The 27,898-nt window shown below is 40.1% G+C and overlaps 1 protein-coding gene across 1 annotated transcript in view; it reads right to left on the bottom strand.

Annotated features, from left to right (window-relative positions):
- STK32B (serine/threonine kinase 32B) overlaps nucleotides 1–27,898 on the bottom strand; it is a 171,108-nt gene that overhangs the window by 47,721 nt on the left and 95,489 nt on the right. The window contains exon 5 of the mRNA XM_086746706.1: nucleotides 8,747–8,784. Within this exon, the coding sequence (XP_086602832.1) occupies nucleotides 8,747–8,784 (38 nt within the window). The remainder of the gene's footprint in view (nucleotides 1–8,746; nucleotides 8,785–27,898) is intronic.

The raw sequence follows: 27,898 nt of genomic DNA, 5'->3' as shown, positions 1-27,898 counted from the left end.
AATAGTTTTCCTGTATGGTTGTGTCCACTGTCTGCGCACAGTGCTGAACCTTTTTTGCAGGTCACCGCTGTATCTCCGCCTGCTGTGAATGCTAGGGATAGTAACTGGTTAGTAATAAGAGCAACACTGAATTTTGTGAAGCTGTGTGTGAAATCTACCCCTTCTTGTCTCCAACTGGAGCCACACCTCACACTCAGGTACTCGTGACACCTGTCTGCTATTGCATCTGCTTCATGTTACCATCAGCCTGGCTTTTTCTGAGTCCCCTCAGGGCAAAAAGGGAGCCAAGAAGAAAAAAAGGCTATAACTATTGTACCATAACTACAAAATTAGATCCGTGGCAGCAGAAGAGCGCGTATGTAACAGCAGCAGGTCCCAAATGATCACTCATTTGACAGTAGGTTGCAAGATGAAAGATAAGTGACACAAGACAGCCCGCGGACTTGCTGCCTGTCCAGCCAGACAGCTGATTTAAACTGAACTAATCAGGCTGGATGGCCCAAACCTGCTGTCATTTATTTTTTCCTGGGGTAGTTTATGACAAGCATAGGTTAAATTGCTCCACCACAGCAAAGAAATAGTTGTTAATACTGGCTTGCCATAGGCAGGTAAACCGAATATAAACCCAGCCTGAAAATCTGCAGAGTTTTAATTTGATAAGTCTACTGTTAGGTTTTGCATCTCTGCTTAGGGACTAGTTTTATATTGCGTAGTGATGCAAATATTATGCTCTCTGTGACTACATCTGGCAATGCCATTGTGGAAGATGGAGCACAGGGAAAAGTACCGCCTTCTGCGGCTTAGCCCCGCACTCAGATCAGAATGAATACATCACGTGTTGAACTAGAGTCTTGAATGACAGGTTCCCGTGATTATTTTTTTTTTATCAAGATCTCAACCTCATTCAGTCCACAAAATAGAGAGGGCCATGGGCATGATGAGTTATTAAGCAAGGGAGGTTGTTATCGTGTTTGCTGCCAAAGATGAAAAAAGTGCAACAGATGACTGATGTTGAACGTTACCGTGCTGCCTGATGGAGGACCAGCAATCTCAGCAAAAGGTTATGCTGCTCTGACAGTCTAACCTAGATCCTGCTCAAAATCCACAGGAAATTTATCTGCCAACCTCTAGCAGGTCTGCAGCTGCATATGGGTGAACCAAAATTCTCAGTGGCCCCTAATTTGGCCAGATCTGAGCTGGTTTTGAAGGGCAAAAGGAAGAAGGCACATTTCGTTGCCAAACTCCAGGCTATTTCTCCAAACAGGAGACATAGCAGAAGTTTTAGATGAAATGGTTTGCATGCTTTCTGCAGTTTTTTTTTTTTAAAAAAAAAACTGCTTACATTTTATTTACACTTTATTCCTAAGACACCAAACCGAGGAATACATCTGCACATGGCAGACACAAACTGTGAGCAGATGAAAGCAATCACTTTGTAAAGGGCGGGAGGTGTTAGGCTGCCGTAACAAGAATTCATGTTCACAGCCCAGCCTGCTGTCAAATTTCAGGGTGGTGTTTCTCCTTCCTGGTGGTTTGTTTCCGCAATAATAAAACACCCTGGCAGAAAGCTTTCTGAAAATGATAACTGAACCACATAGAGCCACCTCATGGCAGTACTTTTAAGCAATTCCATGTACACCGTAGAATGAAAAGCTGCAAGGATCTCTGCAGATTAATACTTTCTCTTTTTTTGACAGATAAATATGAAGCTCTGTCATTTAAATGATAACATTGTAAAGTGATGCTCCCTATTAGAGTGCCAGCATGATAGCCTGTTCCAAAACACCTATCGCATAATTCCCATTCAGACTGCTCCAAATAGTTGATTTGCAACGAAAATTGCCTCTCCTGCAGTGCATTGTTTTCCCTCCCTTTTATTAGATTTCTTCTCATTTAACAAAACCAAAATAGCACACCTGAAGTGTTGTATATACTGGTTAATGGTTTTTGTTAAAAATGCCTTTCTGCAAGATAAGGGATGGGCTGGGGAGGTTCTGCGTATCTCCTCTGCGTCCTGCTGCCGATACAGCTCCTGGACATGTAGCAGGGCATAGCAGAGCCGTGTCTGCACTGCTGGAAAAGCTCCACCTTTGCTCTTCCCCATGACATTGCCACTCCGTGGCCCACGGGCTGTCTGCAGGCAGCCTTTGCCTGTTGCTTAGAGGGCTGCTATTTGGGGATGGAGGGAAAGCAGGGAGTGGCATAGGCAGGCGGACAGCTGTGCAGCCATGCACACGGCGCCCCTGAATGGTTTTGACTCTTTTAAGCCATGTGACTTGTATTGGGGTTTTTTAAGCGGAATGACTTGTGTTGGTTATTTTAAGTTTTTCATCCTAGTGAATATTTCAAGAGACAGTTAGACCCCAATTTTCTACAGGAACCTTTCTAATCAGCCTCTAAGACATCTTTTTGCTGCAATTGTATTTTGGAGAAGAAAGGTAGCCGTTACTACAGTAAAAATACTGGGATACTGGCTACTCCGTACTATTTCCAAAATTTCTGTTCATGAGGACTTTTTCCCACCTGAGCTTCACACCTTGTACTTGATTGTCCTTTCAGTATATTATCATGAATAACTAAAAGTCAAAATCGAGCCCTGTAGCCCAGCTCCCTTCTCAGGTACCAAGTACAATATTGAACTGGGCAGTATGTCAGTGTCACTTCAAAGAGCTTTGGAGCAGAGCAGTGCACAACAGATTCAGCTGTCCCTAACTAAATGCAGGTATCACAAGGAGAGAGCTCATTGCTTAATACCCACGGCTGCGTGATAATAAGATAGTGGAGGAGAGAAGGGAAGAAGAGGCAAACAACCACATTCCTGTTGCTCTCTGCAGAGTGGCTTTTTTGAATCATCCCAGAGTGCACAGATTTCACGTATTCCAACACATCCATTGCAAGTAGAAAGTATCTCAGTGGAAATAATTTCAAAAATTGCATTCCTCCAGTCAGCTTCCAGTTAAGGCTTCGACAGGGAAAATCTGTAAGTTAATACCTGCAGCACAGTGCATGACTTTGAGAAGCTTTACGCAGGCACTTCGGATGTGTTGTGTGGCTTTTATGCCTCACTTTTCCACATGGCCTGAAATCCCAGTGTCTGAGGTAAATGATCTTTGGACTATTATTTAATTTTTGATAAATGAGAACAAGTCATAATGACAATTAAAACAAGTCCTGAAGGGTGGCTGAGACTAGCTGACTAACGTTTAGCAGAGTAAAATGTACTTGACTTCAAACCTCATTGAATTTCTTGGAGTCTGAAACCAAAGGGGTGAATGTGAGGGCAGAGAGAAGAAATACCAGACTGGCATTAATGGCACCGACTCAGCATGCATCAGAGCTGATGGGACATCTCAACACAGTAACATTTTGGAGCAAATGCAGATCTGGTTTGCCCTCAGCAGGTCAAATCCTATGAACAATTTAAAAAGTGTGTCTCTGGGTTCATCTGTACCATATACAAGAGCGTAAGCTCATATCCACGTGAACTTGGCATGACTTGGTAATCCGCCACTTGTCATCAGGGAGATTGTTAGAAACCTTATTGTCCTGCTACAGGCGGATTCAGTGGGGCTGTGCATTTCAGGAGGGCAGGCCATTGAATGGCCAGGTAGGCATGCACAAGTTTCAAATATATTTTCAAAACGTAGATAGCTTCAGGTGAATGAATTATACTGAGAACATTCATCTTGTTAATCAACGTTGGAGGGTTAAATGAGGTAGTCTCTGAAAATTGTCTGTGGGTATGATGAAGACAAACCCTAATGCAGACACACCAGACACATCCTTAGCCGAAAGTTTACATCTCCCAGACATCACTATACAGTAATAATGTTGCCAGTTCTGTCGTTCAGAAGTTAACATCAGGGTTCAAATACTGAATTTATTGGTGAGTTTCTTAATCCTATTTTTGGTTTTAAGGACAAGATTGCTCTTTGGCTGTATTTTTCAATTTTGTTGTTAGTTTCCAAGTGAGAGCTGAGATTTTCATGTAATCAAGGAAATAAAGTTTTAAAGAAAACTTTGATGATCATAAAACAATACAATCATATATAAAAAGGCACATACAAATGCCAGCTTGAATCTACATTGCTCTCGTATAAGAGAAATGATTACTGAGTAAAATTATCACTAACAGATGCAAAAATCCAGTGTAAAAAAAATCCCCAAAGCATAACAAAATAAGACTAGTCCTGTTAAGGCTAAGAGTGAAATATCAGGTTTGTGATTTCAGTATGAAGAACCACCAGGAAGCAGTTCCAACACTAGAAGTAGGAGGCATTCAGTGCAATTAGGAGGTAGCACCTTCAAAATGAACAAATAAGTAGGAAGTCTTCACATAATCTGTATTTAAGCTAAGGACCACTTTGCCACAAGATGTTAAGGATACTGTAAGTTCCCTCCACTCAAGGAAACACCAGAAAAGATAATGGAAAAGACCACTGGAAGTTATTAGATGTGTGGTAAATAATTCCAGTTCAAGAAATGCCTAAGCCTGGAGGTTGGGTGAGTATGTGGGGGCAGTACAACAAAAACTTGCCTTGTTTTATACCCTACTCTGTAAGTCACTTTTTGGCAACTCTTGCACATAAGAAACTCAACTAGATGGGTCTTTGATCCAATATGGTTGCTGTCCTGCTCTGAAACGGAAAGCCTGTGTATCCATAATGCTATCTAAGGTGATAGAGGTGGGCAAAGGGAACGGAGCGGTGCTTTATAAGGAAAGATTAAAAATGCTGAGGCTCTTCAGCTGACAGGAGAGTGTTGAAGGAGTTTTTGAATATCATGAAGATTGTGATTGTAAGATATTATTCATCAAATCCTGCAATTCTAGAAGTAGAAGATGTTTTCTTGAAAGGAGACTGTTTCAAAACACATAAAAGGAAACACTTCTACTTCATGAAGCATAGTGAACTTCTACAACTTGTTGCTCCAGGAGGATGTAGAGGCCAGTATCAACAGCAGAGCAGCAGCTTCAAAGCAGCAGTAGACAAGCTCATAAACAAAGGTTCACTCAGGTTCTAAATGGAATATACAGACATATTCTAATATCCTAACACAAAAATTGTGGGTGATAGGCAGCACTGAACCGTTTGATGACCAAGGGGCAAAGGGCACACTCCATGTATATTATCTCTTCTTGACACTAACTGCAAGAGAATACTGGCCAAGGTCTTGAGTCTGACCCAGAAGGTAGTTCTTCCTTGGTAAACAAAAGAGGGACCTTGCTGGGTCTCAGGAAATGATGTCCTGAAAAACTTGCTTGAGAGGAAATAAAACCCTTGCAAAATTCCTGTAAACAGAGTGTATTAATGGTGTGGTCACACTGCACAATGCCAAACCTGGATGCCAAAGCAGATCCTCGTAATTTCTGCAGAATGACCAGAAATGTTAATATCAGTGGTGTTAACAAATAGCTATAGAAACAATGTTATGTCTGAAAATAGGCAATCTCTGAAAAAAAAAAGGCAATGTACTCATCTATTTGCTGCTGCTTGTTTTTCTGTATTTTAAGCATTCCACATCTCCTTAGACATCGTAGATAATAGATCATGGAAATATTTAAAGACATCTTTAGTTCTTCAGTATTTCAGGAAAAAATGCAACATGGATCAGGCTTGCCAGCTTTCAGTTCTAAACCCTGTCATTCCATTTCTATTGTTCTAAACCATTAAAATGAAAGGAATAGTATAGGAAGCAGAATACTGTTATTAAGAGAATTCTATAATGCTTTTCTCTGTACAATGCAATAATAATAGGTCTCCCAAACCATCAGGTAGTCCCTTCAGCTATGACTGGAATAACTCTGTTTCAGATGCATGTTAGCAGAACAGAGCACTACTACTAAATTTAGAGATTATTTTTAGTTGCAAGAGGAATAACTTTCTGGGAAAGCTGAGATGGAAACGTGACAAGAGTGCTTTATGGACAGCATTCATTTCCTTAGAGAGGTCTGATTCTGGTTCAGAGAGTGAAACCTGAAAACATCCCTACTTTCTTTCCTCAGAGGACACTTCCCTATGGGATGGAGAATCTCTCCAGGAGACCAGGCAATCATCTTCTGGTGGTGGCTGAAGACTATTTTAAGCAACTGATTACCCTATTCTCACATAGCATTATGCTTCTCATGATCATCAAACATTTATTTCCACAGATGCCTCAGAACCTGTGCTCAGGAGTGTGGAGATGTGGTCTTGTTAAAAAGTACAGGAGAAAATTCAGGCTTTTTCTGCCAGAATGATTTTGAATATGCTGTATACTTTGTTTTTTCTTTGTAAATTAAATTGATCATTTTTACAGGTTAAGAAAAATCTCCCATTTTCACTAGTTCTGTATTCGTGACCTATGTTCCCTAAGCCATACAGATAAATTGTAGTGAAACTAGTTTTAATGAGCAGAAATATCTATAATCTACCATCTTGGTATATGTTATGAAAGTCTGTCAGTTTAAATGCTTGAAGATGTAAGGCAATGTGAATGGTGTAACACTTCACTTTGACTTCAGCCAAAATAGGTTTCTTCAGTGAGGTCAAGGAAATTTAAGTCACTGAGACAAACTCTCAATCCTAAATGTTGTATGTATCCAATTCCATAATACATTGTGCAAGCATAGTTTGCTCAATGAACTGTAAGAATGACCTAGGGGTAAAGTCAAGCATATAGGAAGCTGTTGTGCCATCTTAGAGGCCGCAGGCTAAAATAAAGTTCCGTCCTGTGCACCTGGTTAGACTCGTATTAGGTGAATTTGTTATGCTTCCTCTACAGCCTAGCATATTTGTGTTGCATATATTCAGCACATTTTTTTTTAAATGAAATCTGATGATTCCCTAAAAATGATGTTTTTATGTTGTGGCTTAATCAAAGCTTTTATGGACTTCAAGCATAGCATTCATCTTGCAAAATGTACATATGTAAGGTGGATATCTATATTGTTACTGAAATCTTCCTAGGTATTAGTCACCAAAGAGAAATAGACACTGGTGTATAGTATACACATCCAAAATAGATCAGATAATCTAAAACATGTCTATGTCTTTTGGCTGTCTGTAAAGGAAGTCTGTACTGTGCTCATCACTGCAGGCACCTGTCCTCCTGATGTCACCTCATTTAGTGAGTTGAAGTGCGTGGACCCTTATCCAGACTGAGAGAATGACATCTCTCAACCACGACAGGAATGTGAACCAAGGATATATGAGCTAATTATAATATTCTGCTGACCATGGTCTGTCTGCAAGTGTGGAGAAGCATGGTTGCTTTACCACTTGTCTGCAGGTGTGCTATGAGGGAGCAGTATTTCGCTGCTTTGCAGAAAAGTGGCTATCCATCCCAAAATTTCCAAGCTGACTACAGATAATTTTGTTGCTGAGCACCTTATAACCACCAAACCCCTTCATTTTGCAGCATACTGCTTGCTCTGGTGTAGCTTCTTCTCTGCAATATTTGACCCCCCCATAGGAAAGCTCTCTCAAGAGGCTGATTTTTGGCAGTAATTGACCTTGATGAGGGGCAAGGAGAGATAAGGGCAACTGTACTTCGAAGGCTGTCAGTCAGAGACTTAACACACTCATGGTCATTTTGCCTTCAATTCATCCAGGACTTAAAGACAAGAGATTTCTATTTCATGCTTATTTGCTGATATTAGTGTCTAGGGAACATTAACACTTATGGGTCTGAAACATTAAATTCCTGATGTTCTAAATGGTTTAAAACTCCAACATTATTTAGCTTCCATATTCGCAGGGACAAACTCCAGCTGTTTGCAATGTTACCTCTTTAATCAACTTTAATCAACTTTAACTTGTATACCTAGCAGCTCTGCAATGGATTTTGAAAGATAATGGTAATCTTGGCATCATTTCAAGTTTATATTTTCTCAAAGATTAACTGCTTTTAATCAATTCCTGAGGTGAACAAAGCACCATAAGACTTTCTCACAGTAGCAAACACACATCTCCTTTCTTAATTTTCCGTCTTCCTCCTGTAAACATTTCTGATCTAACTGATACAAGGTTAATGCCTTCTTTTACCTGTATTTTCTCATATTCTTCCTATGAATAGTTGCAAAAAGACGCGTGAGCTTTTAGCGAAACATTTCATAGACAGCATACATGTGTAAAATTTCACTTTAAAGAAATTAGCTGGTTTTTTTTAATACTACACCTTTTTTTTCTTGCTTGAGATCATTGAATTAGTACTGAAAGTTCAAAGCTGATTATGCTGTCTAGTCTTTTAAATGTTATTTATACCAGAACTACATGTAGAGCCATAAAAATTCTGCAGACTTAGAGGCAAATTTCCAAATTCCGTATCTAAATTTAGGAAGGTAATTTCAGATACCTTCATGAGAAATAATTTGCTATCTGAAATTTCTTAGCCCTTCAGAAGTTCTAAAAGAGAAAATAAGTTCTTGGTACTGTTCTACTGGTAGATCCTTAAAAAGGGATTATGGTGATTCACAGTAATCCTGTTAAAAATAAGTTAATATTTTATTAACAGGTGTCCCTGGTGATCTCAAGTCATATTAAACTTCTTCTTCCTCAGGTCTTGCAAGTGTCAAATCAGAATATTTTTTTTCTTGCATTAGGAGGGGAAATCATGACATCCACAAGGTGGACAGAGAAACTTTGCAGAGAAAGTCCAGATTAAGGTAGGAACCTAACATCTGAGGCTCATTTACAATGTGTATCATGAGCATACCACTGAGATTTCAAGACTTAGAGATATCTGAGAGAAAGCAGTCAATACTCACCATGCTCATCCAGTAGTATGTTGTCAGGTTTTATGTCCCTGTAAAATGAGGAAAGGAATGTATTAGATTTCATACCCAAAGAAAATCTGCAATTTCAAAGTATTCCCATCTGAGTATGAGGGCCAAGTCACTCAAATAATTACAAAACCAATGAAAACCATATCTTACATAAAGGCAAAATATTTTTATCTACATCTTTTTACTGCTCTGAAAAAACATGCATACCAACGAGGCTCTCTAGGTTTCCATTTAATGTGGTTTTGTTTTCATATGGTTAGCATTGACATGGATTTGGTTTTCAAGATTATACACTTCATTCTTTATAGCAGCAGGAACAACAAGATGGAAGATAGGCATCTAGGAGGTGCCTGATTGCCTGGGGGACTCTGCATTTGACAGACCCAAGAAATCATTTAATTGGAAACACCAGTGATCTACCCTTTCTGCCAGACCCTGCTAATCTGCCATGCTCACATGCATGATCACTCACATATTGTAGAGTCCTACTAACTATCTGATGCTAATTGGGTAAGTCTAGCAGGTCGTTTTTAGCCCCAGAATCCCCACTTGCCTGTCTGTAACAGCAGGTATTATGCTGGGAAAAGGAGCAGGGATAAGAGAGGATGGAGATTATGATGTTCTGAAGCATCAGCTCAACTCTGCCACTCTTGGGACAAGGGAACAACATTGCCCTAGAGAGCTGCACTTTCAGGATCATTTTCTATTGACCTATGTTCATGCTGCTGTCAGAAGGGATGGAGACAGTTTATCTCCACCATTGTCAGGCATTTCTACCCTTTTTCTTGGTCTAGCATCATTTCTCATGGTGCAGACCTGTTCTGGGGCAAACTCATCTCTTCCCTTTGCCAGCCTGGATTGGTCTCTGGTTCAGCTCACCCTGCGGCTTGGCGAGTGTGATGTGGCAGTGTTGTGTGGTGCTGCCTCTTCACTTGCAGCTTGCGCTTCGTGCCATTTCAAAGCAGTGTTCTTGGTGTGGCATTGCCAGAGTGGGAGATGTATCAGTCCACCTTGAGCAAAACATTTGCCCGTTGGGCTGAATTTTACACTTATCTCAAAAGAGAAGGCACTGTAAATGGTCAAAATAAGCTGTCGAATGAGTCTGCAAATGAACTCCAAACACTTCCACTTTTGTAATTTCTTTTAGCCCAGGGATGGCTTGATTATTGCAATTTAAACATTTCCTAGGAAATCATATTCTGGGTGAAATACATACTACTACCTGCTTAGATTTTGATGACAAGTTCTGTCAAATGTGCCCATAAATGGAATAAAGAAAAAAGTGAAATTTTGCAAAACGAAAATGTGTTACACCAGAACACTTTAAAAAAAAAAAATTAGAGAATGACTTCTAAAGGAAACATCATACAGGAGTAAGATAGCAATAGCAATTATAATATGCATATTGCTTGCATGATATGAGCTCAGGCATCACCTAAAGTCCACACTTTTATTGACAAAAGGAGGAAGCTTACAGTTTAGTATTCTAAATTCCACTCTTTCTAGCTTTTCCTGAGAATCATATGAAATAATGAAGTACACTAAGATTATGTTTACAATTTGTGTAGCAACAGCTGGGGAAATGTAGGATAAATAAGAAATTACTTTGAATCATTGCCTGCGCACTTGGAAATAATGTAGGATGTGTATGTGTCTGTGTAAGGAAAAGGATCTTACTGTGAATTACCATCTGGAATGGAAATTTAAAATTATACCAGTATTTCAGTGTGAAATATTGTATTTCTTCTGCACAACTTACAGGCTATCTACAATTGCCTCATTCAGCAACAGTTCTAGTTATGTGTGTAATATAAGAGGAAATCTCTCCTAGAGCCTGTCACCCACAAACCTCCAAACTCTGACTTGTCTCTTTCCTCTCCCTGTAGTCACTTGTCATATCGTTTACCATATCGAGACCCCTCCTTCCCCTGATTTCATATAGGTGAAATCGTGAGTTACAGGCAAACTGTAGGACTAATATCTTTGCTTATATTATAAAATTTATCTTTGGTTGAATTATTGTAGGAAATTCTATACATTTTTGTATGTAATGTTATATCTGATCTCTCAATTGATGAGACAGTTTCTGGAAGAGCTACTGTTCAGCTGGTATCAAATATATTTGCTACTAACAAAAAGGTCTCTGGTTTTTGATAACTGTTTTCTGATAAGAGTTGGAGCTGTAATTTCATGTTGAGTCTGGGGTTGATCCATAACTTGAAAATACAGCAATGTATTTCAATAGAAATAAGCAGGTCATAGTTTTGACTGTTGAATTAAATATTTTAAACTTTATCTTCACAAAGTTTAACAAGCATAATCTGACTTTGCACTTTTCACACAGGTAAAAAGGTTGGGGGTCACACCGAAGTACATTAGGGCCTTTCTATGGCTTCCTAAAACCAGGGAGACATTCAACACTACTCCAAATTGTTTTCTCCAGTTTAAGAAAATAAAAATTAAGAATTGGAATGGTACAATCATTAGTACTTCACTGGGAATAATACTGAGCAAAAGGAGAAATTCAGTTTTTTGAGCTACTGCCATGTGTATAACAATGTAGCACCCAGGGATTGCTCATTACAAGACTATGCCTTTTCTTTTTTAAGAAGATGAGCTTAAACAATTTGAATATCTGCTGTGGTATTGCACCATCAAATAGACTACATATTTTTATTGCCACTGGAAAAGACATTGACAAATCCACTTGACAGCTGTATGTATAATCAAATATATTCTTCATGCTGTTGCATCTGCAATGTTCAGAAAGTTGAGTGGTAAAATTAGATCTGTGCTTATCTTTCTGTGACTAATTCAGGCAGTGGCTGATACTTGATAGAGGTGCACATAGACCACAAAGCCTTTCCTACCTGAGTGATCGTCCCCACCATAAGCTCTGCCGACTTTGCCCGTTTTGCTCAGAGGCAGGACTGTCACCGGGGGCAGGTACAACAAGGTGCATCACCTTGTGCAGAGCTGCCCAACTCCTCAGTCCCTGAAGCAACTTGATAGACTCATAACCATGCCTCAGACCTCTAAACAGGCTTTTAAACTGCTTTTACAGCAACTGAAAGTCCTGCAATAACTTAAGCCAGAAGGTGAACAAGTTTCCTAAGCAGGATGCTGCTGTTTGGGATCATGTGCCTGGAGACGCGCGCGATGCATAGATTCATATGGCAGGTGAGAAGGCAAAGTGCAGGGTCACCGTGAAGAGCATGCCTTCCAGCAGCACTCTGTTACGTGGTTGTCCCCATTTTACAGCATGGCACTAAAAGCTCTCCTCTCCAGAGGCAGCTTGTTGAAAGGTCCAAAAACTGCAGAGTGAGGCCACCGCTCTGCCCTTGCACTGACCACTGCCTGCTGGGTATAGGGCAGGGAGGGTTCGACACAGTCAAGGGGAAGATTTGACAGGTCTAGGAGCATTGCAGTTAAAGTCACTGGAGGTCTTCTGTCATCTGTTATACAAAAGACAGCTAGTTCCTTTAAATAAATAGTCTAGTTAAATTAAATAGTAAAAGCACTGTTTGTGTAGGAGGTGAATTTAGAAGATAAAAACTCTTTCGTTAAGCAGTTTAAATTCAAACATGTTAAGTAAGTGAAATTCTGTTTTGACTACAAATCAATTTTTCAGAAAACATTTTTCTCCATAGCAAGCACGTTCAAACAACAAGGTGTGAAAATCAGCACCTTAACTTCAGAGTTTTCCTGTTATGCCTATCCCTAGCTAAAAGAATGAATTGAAACACTTATTTCATAATCCAAGCATCTTGAACAAGACCATAACAGAAATTGAAGGACTTTTGCAAGAAGCAAACTCACAGTTTGGTTACAGAAGAGCCCTGGCTGCCAGCTAACCGTCCACCAAGCAATGACCAGCAGAGCTATGGCAGTGTACTTGACACTAATTTAATAAACACAGCTTTCTCAGTCTGTACTGATGCTACTACAACTCTTTTTATACACAGAAAAATCAGAGCAACATAGAAATTGGAGCAGAGAAACCTTCAGTCTTGGCTCAGTGACAGGATCAGGCATAATTATTATAACAGTTGGCCAAAGAAAATCAGAAGCGTAAACAAATGAGAAAAAAAAATTGAAAAATCACAGTTTAATTGCCACTTGTTGATATTGCCTGTGAAATAATTTCTAGCTTTCTTCAATTGCCTTAGATACAAACGTCAAACTAAAGGTGCCTGAAGGAAGAAAGTACTGTAAGAAGGTGCTGCATATAATTTCCAAGTAGGAAAAAAATGATTAATAATCTATTTGTATCTTCTATAATATCTAGGCCAAGTGAGCATCCAGTGCTTGAAGATATTGCCTCCTCATGGAGGAAAACCATGAGTTTGGCTTGACTCTTGTTCATGGCATATGACAGTCAGAGATCCCTGAACTCCCTGAAAAGGCTCACAAAGATTATAAAGGACTTAGGTTCAAGTATCTACAGTTTTAATTACCACTTCCATCAATGTTTCTTTCTGGTGTTACTAAGTGGGGTAGAAATGGACTTCTAAATTAAGAAGTGGAGAAGTCCTGTAGTCTTCATCCTTGGGGGTTTTCAAGACCTGACTGGATAAACCTCAAGCAACCTGGTCTGCTCTGAAGGCTGACCCTGCTTTGGGCAGAACATTAGACTAGAGGCCTCTGGAGGTCCTTTCCAGCCTGATTTAGTCTGTGAGTCAATGAAAAACGATGTATCCAAGTTCAAAGTCCATCATTCTTATTCCCTCTCCTTTTGGCTACAAGGAAGTTCATGAAAGATTGAAGAGACCTGGGAGAGGACTGTGGAATTTAGTGAGTCTTTGGTGTAGTCCATTGCAGCTGGAAGCTAGTCAGAGCTTCCCCATGTTAAATTCTGTCATGGGGCTTGAAAAAAAAATAGTAGAAATGAATAGCTTATCTTCAGCACAAAAGGAGGCTAAACTTGAAATGTTCTGCAGTTCAGCACTGGAGAGGTATAACACAATATTTATTAGCTAAATAAAGTAGTAAAAGAATGAAGATTATTTTACCTGAAAATGACTCTGAGAAATTTCAGTAAGAGTGAGATAGTAAACTAAGTGATTATATTGTCAGTGCCAGATAAAATAAAGAATAGACACAGATTATATACATACATCAGAACGGGAGACTTGGAATTACTCATCAGGATTAATAACCATAAATAACCTTCCAGAGGTCACACTTTTGTGTCCCTTATGTAAGTCAAAGAATCATAGAAAAGAAGACTGAAAAACATGTGATTATGCCATTTGCTCTAAACATTGAAATCTAGAACAATCTCCAAAAAAGTTTCACATGTACTGCTGCAAATTGGAAACCAGGACATTATAACTTTGGTCTCTGTTGATATCAACTGGACTTGAAACATTGATCTAGGAATGAAAGGGGTGCGGCTGGTGAAGTCAACCGTGAATTGCCCAGTTTTCTCAAGGAAAAAAATGTAATGGCTGGTTCATTGACTACAACTTCAAATTGATAAAAACTAATTCTAAGTAGGTTACAGAAAAATAATTTTTAAAAAAAGATATTATGCTGTCATTTAAAACAAAGATAAGTCCTTCAAGTTACTGATTTCACAGCATCTGAAAGAAAGCAGTCAAAAAAGAAAAGATCTGGGGAAGGCTGAACAAAAAATTCCCTGAGAGTAAAGAATAAATAGGTTAGGGTTGTTTAGTTAACAGAAGAGATCTGTAAGATGCGCTGTGACAGGAATACCAAATAATAAATAGTATCTAGATGGTCAATAGAACTTTTCTATTTGCTTTTGGAATATGAAAATAAGGTTTGTATTTCATAAAACTGAAATGAACTAAACATACAAGTTTTTATTTATACAACTGAGAATTAAGCCAAGTTGATTACTACAAGGCATAATTACATAAAAATGCTTCAGAGGCTTAAACAAAGATTTAGCCACTGATGTGAATAACAGAACAACTAGCTAGAGTTCCTCCATCTAAGATTAATCTAACTGATTTAGGAATTTCTACACCAAGTACAGATGCTGTCTTCCCTTCACCTTTTTGAATCACATCAATAATAATGCCAAACACAAGACCTATGCTTTTCCTTAAGCCTGTGAGACTCAAAAAACTAACACTGCCCATCTGTTTTATTCTGCTTTCATATTTTGCAGCAAACATACAAACACCACAGGCTTGGTTTCTGCCATGTTTAAATCCATGATTTTTTGGTTCTGCCTATATTTTCTCCTCGTTTCATGTGTTTACGACACAGGGAAGCTGTTCTTTGCCAGTCCAAGCTGCTTTTTAATACTATCAGAGGAAATCGTTCAGTTATATCAGTTCTGGATGGCTCTGAATTCACATGTGTTGTAACCCTAACCCTTTATTTGGTATTAGAAAAAATCCAAAGTACATTCTTTCAACTTTATGTCTGACAAATTTCATTCTTTGCCTTGATGGCTCAGAGCAGGAATTAATGTATTATCACATTTCCATTCTCTTGAGCTTCTAAAATCCCACAGTAACATCTACGAGCATTTAAGCTGATAGTTTTACCAGCATGCCTTATTAGGAATATCCCCACTTTTTAATGATGACTGGTTTTCTCTCAACGAGGGCGGCTGAGGTTTCAATTCTTTGTTAACCAAAGGTAACTTACAGAGAAAACTCAATTGTCTAAAAACTAATGAAATTAAGTCTTAGATTTTTTTTTAAAGTAGCTCTTAACTACTTTTATTTGAATAGACAGGAGATGTACTCACTTTCATTTGAAAGACAGACTCTATCATATGAGCAACAGGTGTAAGTTGAAACAAGAGAGGTTCAGACTGGATGTAAAGGAAAATTTTGACCATGGGGAGAGACAAGCAGTGGAACAGGCTGCCCAGAGGCATTGTGTGGTCACCATCCCTGGAGTTTTTCAAGACATGACTACATAAATCCCTGGAAAGCCTAGTCTGATGTCATAGACAATCATACTTGAAGCAGAAGGTTGGACTACAGACCTCCTGAGGTCCCTTCCAACCTGAATTTTTCCTATGTATAGACAAGTTCTGCAGGGAGTGAAGAGGGCTTTGTCCACCCTTCAGGTCAGGAACATCAACTCAATAGCTTCCTGCAACCCACACCTAGCATTGCAGCCCATAACGGACTTCCTCCAGGGGCAGTGGTAATGCCTAGAACCTATTGACAAAAAGTCTCCATGGGTCACAAGATATGATTGTCTCAGTCTAGATGTGGTGAGCCCATATTTACATGTGTATCACTAAAATTCATTGGCTTACAGGTAAGGCAGCCTATGGCCTTGCAGAATTCTAAGGGTTGTTTTTTTTTTTTCTCAGAGACCATTTCAAAATATCCAACAGAGAAATTAAATTAGATAGATTTTGCTTTCTCAGTCCTTCCACTAGAGCAGGTCACTCAAAGTCCCATCCAACCTGACCTTGAACACGTCCAGGAATGGAGCATCCACAGTTTCTCTGGGCAATCTGTTCCAGTGCCTCACCACCTTCACAGTAAAGAATCGTCACACAACTATTTCACATTAGATCACAAACATATACCTGCCACATAATAATAAACTAATGTATCATGAGTAGTTCTGGACAATTTTCATTAAGATCAATATTAGCTGTTTAACAGTTCTTAATAGCCATAAAAATAGCCATGAGTTGGAAAATACAAGTTTCATTTACAGATTATTCAAGCTCACATGAAACTTACCAGAGCACTGAAGTTAACCATATCAGATATTATAATGGAATTTCTCCTGATTATGGAAAGAAATGTGAACAAATTCTGATTTTCACAGATAGGGATCTTATTTCCTTCCTATTTGATATTTAGATTCACAAATAACACACATGTCCAAGGTGTGCAGTTCATTAAGAGAGTGAATGCATACATACTGAGGTTTTCTTGTGGCAAATTTGTTGAAGCCTTATATGAAGGAATATTCTATATATACTGGCCACTGAACAGCCAAGAGATTAATTTGGTCAGAGCTGTTTTGCTTCTATAAGGGCAGCACAGAAATTACGTACCCTCTAGAGCTGAACTGGACAGAGTACCCACAAAGAATACTTGCTTGAGAAATAGCCTTAGTGAAGTCTGATGCATCCTCTCTTCCTTTCATCAACACCTCATCATCATTTTAGGTTTTAGGATTTTTGTTCCTGATCAGCATCCTTCCTAGTTTCAAGAAATGTTCAATGGTATTAAAACAGAATCATAGTAAGAATCTTTGAGTTCTTTGCTGTTATTTCCTATCAGATAGATGGGAGTGAAAGACTTTGATGGCTCCAGATCTCTGATTGCTAGTTCACCTACTCCTCACTTAGATCTCACCAGTAATTGCTGCCTCTTACCGTCCTTTCATAAAAAGACCTTTAGAGCCTTCTGTTCCTGCTCTGATGAATGCCGTGACATGACATGACCCTGTGAATCACTGTAATTTTGAGATTTAAAGACTTCAGTAAAATTGAAAATTAGCTGAGAAGATGCGGTATTAGATTACGAGAGACCTGCAAAGAAAAAAACATCTTGTGGATGCTTGTTTGTATGAATCTGGATGTGTTTCCACAAGGCACCACAAGTGATATCTGAGCCACAAGAATAAATAAGCTCAGAAATAGGATTTCACAGTTCACGGTGTCTGACTAAAACAGAAATGAGGAAACAATGTCTGTTGATAAAAAACACTGGTCATAGGTGTGGACAGCAAACGCAGAAACGATTGAAATGAAGAGAAATTAAAGTACTGATCATCATCTTAACATATTTAAACTTGGGCTAATTCACTAACAACCAGAGACAAGTTACATAGGTTCTGTATTGTTGCATGGCTTTTACTGAGCTCAGCTATTTTTAGGGAAAAAATAAAAATGAATGCATCTTTTTAGCTATTTGTCTCTTGAGTAAGGAGAAAATTCCAGCACAGGTGAGAACCACTGATTCTGCTTGAAAGCAAAATAAGCTGCTATTTTGCACCAGGATGTCCACACATAAATTTATCTTCTGAGAAGAAAAGAGTACAATAATTCATCCAATCTTAACTCAGCCATTTCCATTTACACTTTCTGGAGCCTGTTACATGCAGAGGACTTGCAAAGTCAATGGGCATCAATTCCAGTGTTGTACTCTACTCTGAAATGTCAAAAAGCCTAAAATATTAATTGGTCTAAGTTCCTTCCAGTGGAATTTACTTGGGCAGCCCCGTGTCCATCAGAAAAGAAAAAAAAAAACCCTGCCCTGCATTTCAGACTCTAAATAAGGCATGGAGCCAAATTCGTAGTTTTGCAGTGACTTACCAGATACAGTTTCACAGTCATCAAATTCCAGTAAAAGACTTTTTTTTTTTTTTCAAATAAGTATATGTATGTGGATAGATAGATATCAGATGTCTTAGAGAAATTAACTCTTTTCTTCAAGAAAGGCTCAGACTAACAAATTCCACAACTTGACAGCTAATTTGGTTTTAACACCATGTTTTAATAGTTTTATGATATTTTAATTGTATGTTCAAATCCCACAGGGCTCAATAAGGCAACTTCTAAATCTAGAAATTAATAGAACTCCACAGAATTCTGTGTGAAAAAAGAAATGAATAAAGGTTTCAGGATTTGGAAAGCATTCCATAAAACTGAAACACCTTGGACAAGATTCTATACAAGCAATCCCAGATAATATATTTATCACCAATCAGAAAGATAGTTTTGTTACAGAAACTGTGATGAATTATTCATGAACCTGAGGTACTCAACAAGTCAGTAGACCTTGAAAAAAAATATCTGTATTGAGTCTTCCTATTCAAATCTTCTCTTTTATTTGAAATCCTTTGTTTTCTCTGCAACACCCACTCTTGGGGCTTTAATGCAGAAAAAATATCCGTAACTACTTCCTACTAATTATCTGATAGCAGATACTAATCAGAATTCTATCTCCCAGCCCATTATCACAGTTTAGAGTCTTTTCCTTCTGTGTAGCAACCTGTGTAGCAACAAGATAATTTTCTATTATGTGTGTAAGATATAACTGCTGTAATAATTACGACAAGTGAAAAAGCTCTCACTAATGAAGGCCCCTGAACACCCTACCTCTTCCTACGTACCTCTGAAGAGTGTTGGGACACCTGGCTCAAGGCTTGGGATTGTAGTACCTAGATATATAGAAATACATTACTGTGATGCTGAGCATTATGATGCCTGTTGTTCCTTCTTAGTTTAGTACTATTTTTACCAGGTATCTATGAAGATCTTGGGTTTTCTTAGCACTTGTACTAGCCAATTTTATATCACTCTGAAAATAAAGCTGGCACCAAAGAGGGCACCAAAACATACTTATTTACAAATATCTAAACTGGAACATGCTTGTTATTTTCCAATTTTATCTCCATTTGGAAAAATACATGAAAATGTCTTCAATTTTCTACTTGTAACAATAGGTGGCAGTAATGATATCTACATTTGTCTGAATGGCCAGTGGTCTTTGGAAAGGCTGTATTTGTCAATTTTAGCTTAGAGAAGTAGTTGCAGTAGGTATTGGTGTCCCAGGTTGAAGAAAATCACCTTCTTAAAAACAGGAATCCTATATTGAACCTTTCACATTTCTGGGTATATAGAGCCAGATAACAGTCCTCTTTGGCTAGGTTCAGCTCCTGAATTTGCATAGATGCTAAAATAAAATAAAAATATTAAACACAAGATATTTTATTGTATTATTCTTCCTGAAGATCCACTATGACTTTATCATAGATTTAATTATATACTGCACTAGCAAGAGAAATAAGAGAAGATTCTTATATGCTCTAAAAGCTAGAAAGATTTCTCCAAAGGAGAATGTGGACCTGTACCTTGCCTCCTCTGTGGCAAAGTACAGAGAGACTGGGATTGGAAGTACCACTGCAACTATATAAACTGAGCTGTTACACAGAAAAGCCCAGACTATATTATGCAGAATTCCTCTTCCAGACACAGTGGTTCTTTTCCAAGTGAACATAAACCAGCAAAAAGAACTTGCAGGCAATCCAATGGTTAGTTTTAATTTGCCTGAAGGACTCAAAGTAATGACAAATGTGCCATTTCCTTTGCTAGAACTGCTTTCTGCAGCTAGTGCTAGACATGACAACAGTCTTTGGACTTTTGGGTAGCTCTGAGGGGAACCTTGAACAACTGTCAATACTGTGATGGTGCCAAAACATCACCGCATTTCAAATAAAAAGTCTTTTCAGCCAAAAGCTTCTGCAGATCACATGGAGGAGTCATGCAGAATCACCCTGTAGCAGTAATTTCTTGATAATCTCACAGCCGAAGACTCTAATCTTTTCTGTGTTGTAGTGTCAAGTATTGTTGAGACCTTCTGTGCATATGAGTACAAGGGTCACACCCCTGCGTGTGAATCAGCTTTCAAGAACAGGTGACATCCCTGATAACCACGGGAAGTGCACGACTCATTAGATGCTAACTGGAGTGTGGCGTTTGGAAAGAATTATCTGGTCCAGTAAGAAAGCATATTCATTGCAATGGCGATGCCACCACGTGAGTGCATGTACTCAGTGTGTACTCTGCCAGCAATTGCACAAGTGTCAGTCTCCTTCCAGCAAAAGGCATACAGCTAACTTGGATGGCAGTTACAGTATGGTTCAGCATTATGGACTTCATGTGCTGGTGTCATAGTTCAGCCCTGATCAGGCCACTACGCAGCCTCTCTCTCGCTCCCTCCACCCTCCGAGAGAATAGGGGGAGATAATATAAGGAAAAACGTCTCGAGGTTTGAGATAAGGACAGGGAGAAAATCCTTAAAGTTACCGTTACGGGCAAAACAGACTCGACTTGGGGAAAAATACTCATTTATTACTACAAACAGCAGGATAATGAGACAGAGAACAAGATAACCTCCCTCCACCCCTCCCTCTTCCCAAGCTTCACATTATCTCTACTACCTTCCCCCCACCGAGTGGCACAGGGGGGAAGAGGGAATGGGGGTTATGGTCAGTTCATCACGCGTTGTTTTACGCCGCTGCTTCATGGTCGGGGGAAGAACTCCTCACGTTCTTCCCCTTCTCCATTGTGGGGTCCCACTCATACACCACAGTCCTTCGTGGAACTGCTCCGGCGTGGGTCATCTCTTCCACAGGGTGCAATGTCTCCAGAACGGCTGCCCCAGTGGGCCCTCCACAGGCCACAGCTGCCTTCAGGCATCCACCTCCCCTAGTGTGGGGTCCTTCATGGGCTCCAAGTGGATCTCTGCTCCTCCACCATGGTCATCACCACAGGCTGCAGGGGAATCTTGGCCAGGAGCTGCATTACTCCTACCCTTCCTTCTTCACTGACCTTGGCATCTGCAGCTGTTCCTCTCACAAGAAAAGTTCTTCACAATAGGCTGGCAGACACCTTTCAGAATCTCTTCACATCATCCATCTCATCTCCTCTCCACTTCTTGCAGCTGGGCTGGGCCGAGTTGGGCCCAGTCGGCCACCTGGCGAGAGGCCAGAGGGTGAGGTCTGCAAGGCTCATGAGGCCTGTGCCTTCCCCTCTGCACCTCTGCCCCCGCTCAGCTTCTTCACATCTTCTCTTCTCTTTTTTTCTGTTTTCTCCTTCTTAAATACATTATCGCAGAGGCGTTATCACGGAACGTTCTGCTACCAATTGGCTCAGCCTTGGCCAGCAGCCAGTCCGCCCTAGGCCTGGCCGAGTCCACTAAACAAAAGGGAGCGACTTCTAGCAGTTTCCTACAGAAGCCTCCACCTTAGGCCCCCCCTCACTAAACCAAACCACAACAGCTGGCTAAGGAAGATGACCGAAACTTCCAAAAGTTTCAGGTTTTCAGCAAGTACCTGAGCAGTCATCCCTTCCATGCAGCAGTGCAGCTTCCCATTACGCACATTTACTTCTAATCTAAGCGAGTTTCAGCACTACAGTGTGGTGGGCAGAAGGGCTGTCAACCAGCAAGCAGAAAACCACCATGTGATCTGCATCCCCAAATGCTAGCAGTAATGTCAGATTACCATCACTCTCACCACTGCCATCATCTCTTGCAGGCTCATGCCCATAACATGGGTATAAGTATTTGGGCCTTTATTCCTTAAATTGACCACCAGCATATATAAAATATACACAATATTCACAATATACAGAACCAGGACATATCACAGAGAAAGCTGAGTATGTTCCGCAGTCAAGTAAGATTTGATGCTCTGCATATTCTTCCCCTTCTGGGTGGTTTTATAGATTTAATACACGTAAAAGTGAGCTGCAGTAGACCAAGCTGGGAGGTGCAGAGTCTGTGCTTGAGAAGAAAATAGTATTTGGTAAAAGATTAAAAAACCTGACCTGCTACTACCTGAAGTGTCAGTAGCAGCTGGCAGGTCTTCTTGTGAAATCCACCAACAGATGGATTAATTCTATGAAACAGAAGGGAAAACATCTGATTTTATGCTGCATTTGCTCCCTCCAACTGATCTTTAATGTTTTGAACAGAAGTCTCGTGACACTTTTCTACCTCCAGCCTCACCTATCCTGGAAAAGAATGTAAGTTCTAAGAATAACTTTGGATGCTTTTAAGAAGGAACATTTACAAAAAAAAACTCACAGAGCAATAAATATGTGTATTCCTGTAGACTGCTGTTTAAAATAGATGAGACTTGACAGGCTACATTTGACACAAAGCACGACTCATATTCCAGTACACCACCTTTTTTAACAAGTCTCCCTATTATAAGATATGTCAACAACATACTGCTGGGAATCAAACAGCCAAGTATTCCAACTCCTCGTGATGAACCTGGATAAGGAATGAAAGATTGGCAATATTACTTGAGTCCAGAGATTGTAGTAGCTACATCCTGGTTAACATTACTAGGCAAGGATATAGTATGGGTGAACGTGTGTTTAAACTAGACTCTGTGCAGAGAAACTGCTGTTACGGTAACTACTTGCACTGAAATTATTATAAGGATCATTCGCGCTATTTATTCAGCTGAAAATAGACATAGGATTCAGCTCTCAGATTATGATACTTGGATTAGATTCTATTGCGCATTAGGCATCTATCTTCCCATTTATAGTCAATAGATGTATAAACAACATGGTCCTTGAAGTGTAAAGAGCCATTCAGGTGACTGTCTATTTTTGGATGAGCTGAGTATCTTTTCAGATTTTGTTGGCTGTGTTGACTAGGTATCCACTTGCTTGGACAGCCAACTAAAAAAAAAATAGACTCCTGCATTTAGATCTTGGTGAACTCTGGAATAAGTTTTTAAAAGCATGAGAAACATCTTGCATCCTGAGTGGAATTATGAAAACAACTGGGGATGTTCTTGAGTCAAATTATTGTAATGTGTTATCACAAAAGTGCAGGCAGGTATTTAAGCCTCTTGCAGGAGTCACGCTTCTGGTGCTCGTTGTCTTGTTTGACGTCATCTCACACCACAAAGAACTCAGTCCTTCATATATGATAAATTGTGCTGTAGTTACGCTTAAGAATTTTTTTGGTTGCTGCCATCAAATAAAACATCCTCGTCATTTGCAGCATAAAAGCCCCTGAGGCCCCTGAGCACAATCTTGTAGCCAGGTGAGGTTACGAGGGGAAGGTCTGACGAAGGAGGCCAGGGGTTCCTCAGTCCCCTCCAGACAGGCAGACACTACAAGCACAGCTTGTGGTGTCCAGGGAACCTGGCACTGCCACACAGAGCTGCTTTTGTACAACTGGAGCCACATTTCATCTCAGGGAGATAAAATCATGTCTCATGTAAGGAAACTGGTGACCAAGTATTTCTTAGGAGGGAAGAGCAGACAATAACTGAGCACCACCATTCTTCCCATTAACTGAAGAGTTACACTGCTTTTATATATATGTTCAAAAATCTAGACAACTAAGGTCTAATAATTCGATTTCTCAGCTTTAGATCTCATATGCTATTCCTTTTCGACACTGTATTTTCCAAAAGCAAATATTAAACAATAATGATAGGATAAAAGACTGTTGGCTGAAAACGGACATCCTTACCTATATGCTCATAACTCTTAGTCTCAGCAGCAGAGGTACTCTGGGACTCAGGGAAATAAGCTGGTACTTTAGTTAGTGTGCAACTCTCTATACATATGTAAGTGCCCCTGTCTGCATCTGGGTCCGTCTGTAGAGCATTTCTGCAGCTGAATATGTTTGCAGAAGAGTTGAAGGAGCACCATCAGGGGAAAATTCTGCAGCATCTCCAATTAAGAGGCAAGCTGTGAGTCTCTGTAGATTTTAAAGGCAGAACTATAGATAACTAATATATTTAATTAGCATAAATGCTGAGAAATGCAGCATTCTGACAACAGGTTTTCCACTCAGCAAGTCTTGCTAAGTGACTATATTAGTAATTACTATTGATTATTGTCAATAAGTGTATTATTGTTTTGAGAGACCAACATAGCAAATCTAAGACTGCATTTTCCCACATCCGCGCCTTTTCTAGGAATATCTAAAGGGAGTAATTTTTATGCCAGTGTATTAATTCCTATCTGCAGAACTCTGAGCAAGGTTTTTCATATCTGGTGAATAAAGTTGTTTGATAATGACCAAGAGAGATATATTCAAAACCACTCAGCCTTCAGTAAGCCTTACCCCTCTGACCCAGAATTCACACGCTGGCATCCACTCTGTATTTCCCTGTTACTGCACCCCACCCCTCCACCCCTCCTTCTTGGTGCCTGTTCTGGTTTTGTTTAGGGGGCGGGGGGCTAAGGTCGTAGCTTCTGTAGGAACCTGCTAGAAGTTGCTCCCCTTTGTTCAGGGGACTCAGCCAGGCCTAGGGCGAACCCACTGCTGGCCAAAAGGCCGAGCCAATTGGTAGCAGAATGTTCTGTGATAATGCTTCTGCAATAACATATTTAAGAAGAGGAAACAGGAAAAAAAGGGAGAGAAGATGTGAAGCAGCTGAGCGAGAGCAGAGAGGGGGAGACGTGAGCCTTGTGGGCCTTGAAGGCCTCATCCTCTAGCCTCTCAGCAGATGGCCGACTGGGCCCAACTCGGCCCAGCCTGGCTGCAAGAAGTGGAGAGGAGATGAGAAGTTGAAGTGAATAAGATGTAAAAAGGATCCTGAGAGGCGTCTGCCAGCCTGTTGTGAGGAACGGCTGCAGACGCCAAGGTCAGTGAAGAAGGAGGGGGAGGAATAATGCGGCTTCTGGCCAAGATTCCCCTGCAGCCCGTGGTGAAGACCATGGTGGAGCAGGTTGTCCCCCTGCAGCCCATGAAGGTCCACAGAGGAGCAGAGATCCACTTGGAGCCCGTGGAGGACCCCACGTCGGAGCAGGTGGATGCCTGAAGGTGGCTGTGGCCTGTGGAGGGCCCGCTGGGGCAGCTGTTCTGGAGGGACTGCACCCTGTGGAAGAGATGACCCACGCCAGAGCAGTGTCATGAAGGACTGTGGCCCATGGGAGGGAACCCACGATGGAGCAGGGGAGGAATGCAAGGAGTTCTTCCCCCGACGATGAAGCAGCGGCGTAAAACAACGTGTGATGAACTGACCATAACCCTCATTCCCTCTTCCCCCCTTTGCCAGTCGGAGGGGAGAAGGTAGTGGAGATAATGTTAAGCCCAGGAAGAGGGATGGGTTGGGGGAGGTCATCTTGTTCCCTGTCTTATTCTCCTGCTAGTTTTAGAAATAAATGAGTATTTTTCCCCAAGTCGAGTCTATTTTGCCCGTGACAGTAACTTTATGGATTTCTCCCTGTCCTTATCTCAAACCTCGAGCCGTTTTTCCTTATATCATCTCCCCGTTTTCTCTGAGGGTAGAGGGAGCGAGAGAGAGACTGCATAGTCTGGCCCTGATCGAGGCTGAACTACGACAATGCCTCTCTCCCACATTCTCCACTCTCTCTCATCACTGCTGATTTTGACTTTCCAAGTCTGTCCATCTCCCCAGTACGTTTGCTTTGCCTACACCCCACCCCACACTCTACTCCCCAGTCTCTTTTTCAGCCCTCCTAATGCCCTCTGGACATCCCGCAATTTATGTGGGAGATTATGTCCTTTTCTTCTTCTTAGTACCCTCAAGTCCATCTATCTTACCACAAATTTCTTTTTTTTTTTCTTTCTATTGGGTCTCTGAAGTGTAGCTGCTCAGCTGACTGAAAAATCAGCCACTTTCACTGGAGGTCCAAACTGTGAACTCACAGGCCAGATATCCAGAGCTCAGTGCAAGACTGTACAACCAGTTTGTTTCTCTAACACTATTTAAAAAATGATACCTTCTATGCTGTTATTTTTCTTGCAGCATTTTTTTATCATTTATCAAGTCTTTTATCATTCCAGTTCCATCTCACATCATTTGACATTGAATGACAACAACTACAGAGAAAGATGAGATTTTAAGCAGTGTTGGTTTTGACTAAAAACTAACACCGTTTAATGGCTGAATAAAGCCAGAGAAAAAAAAAATGCAAGAGCAGAATGGAGACACTATCTGTATATAGAAAGAAGTTCTACAGTTCTGTCATAAAAACTTACATTTATCTTCTGAAGTACCTGTGCTCATAATTAAACCTCCAAAACTTAAAAAAATAGCATGAAATGTGCAATAAAATCATAATTGAAATAAAGTGGGAGACTATAACATGATTAGACACAGAACAGTCACTGTAAAAGTAAAAAAAAGAGAAGCTCAAGCCTTGTATTGTTTTTATCACTAGACTAGAAAGCAACTCCTCAGCATCCTGCATTCAGATGCAAACAACAAAGTTCAATGTGTATGAAAAGATAAACAGACAAATAACTGAATAAAAACTGATAGCCAGAGAGAGGTTATTTCTCATTCTTGTTAGTCTGAGTGTAAAGATGATCTTAATCATCTGTGTAAAGAATGACCAAATTCATCAGAAATAATATCTTAACTTAATTAAGTTTTGTCAAAACTTAATAAAGTTTTGGTTCATTAAAAGTGCACCATCTACCAAGTTCCCACCTTCAAGGTCCCAGTTTGGCACTGTATTTTAAGGTCTTTCCCTTCTAACAGCAGTTCTGCATGGACAAGAGCACCACAATTGCTGAAATGCAGGCTTGCCTCATCTCCTCTGCTGCCAGAAAATGCAGTTATCCCCACGGGGTCAGTAGGGAACTCCCCAAGGAATGAGTGTAAGCATATGCTGGGAGAAGCAGAGGCTCAGCAGTAGGATTGTCATATGGCATCAAAGCTTTGAGCCGCTCTGCTTTCTCCGTAAAACCCATTCAGGGAAGCTGTGACAAGAGTTCACAGAGGATATAGAAATGTTTGAAAATAACCTCAAGGGAATGCCCTGAGGAGCTCCCAAAAAAAGGATGTAGGGAAGAAATGCAAGAGAAAGCAAGTCAGGAAGGCAACTTCATCAGAACAAAACTTGTGGCAATCTGTATCTTAATTACAGTCCCTGCTTACCAGATGATTTGTTTTGAAAGATGAAACTCTGTCAGATGATCAGTGTTACAACTCCCACTCTTTCTCATCCCTCTGTATATCTGCTAACTCGGACCACACCTCACCTGAAATATCAAAGCTGTACTGATAGGCACTGAATACATTTCTAAGGCAAGAAGGAAGCTTCAACTGCAATATCCTTTAATGAAATACCTTCTACGACACCATGGACAATCTACTCAATTCCTGAGATACAAAAGACTACTGTAGTCATGAGGAAATAATGTAAACGTGCACTTTTTGCATTGTCTTTGTTCTTTTGCCATATATTAAAACAAAACTTATGTTGCAAGGAAATCTCCAAGGGAATGATAGAATACCCTATGTATGTATTGCTCATCCAAGCAGAAAAAATCATTGCAACCATTAAAGCAGAAACAGCAGAAAGAAGCAATTGTCCATATGTTGCTATTGGTTTATACTTGGCTCAGCCTGAAGTTTAGTCTTTTTCCATATTCCCTCTCTCCATCTGCATACTTTAATCAAAGGTTTTAAATTTCTTCACTGACTACAAACAAAAAAATTACTCAAGCACACTGCATGCAAATCTGCCACTTCAGTGGAGAAAATATGCCTGCACACAATCATGACGTTGTGAAATTTCCAAGATAAAACATGTCAGAATACTTTTAACATAACATTAACACCAGAGCTTTGGAAAAAAAGGATTAATGTTGTGTCTGAGGGGGTTAGCTCTTGTTCTCCCCCCTGTTAATTAAGACTTCACTGCTAATT

This window comes from Chlamydotis macqueenii, chromosome 4 (genome assembly GCF_036417535.1).
Source record: "Chlamydotis macqueenii isolate bChlMac1 chromosome 4, bChlMac1.mat, whole genome shotgun sequence".
Taxonomy (NCBI): Eukaryota; Metazoa; Chordata; class Aves; order Otidiformes; family Otididae; genus Chlamydotis; species Chlamydotis macqueenii.
Note: the sequence above shows the minus strand (reverse complement) of the source record. Positions and strands in the feature narration are given on the sequence as shown.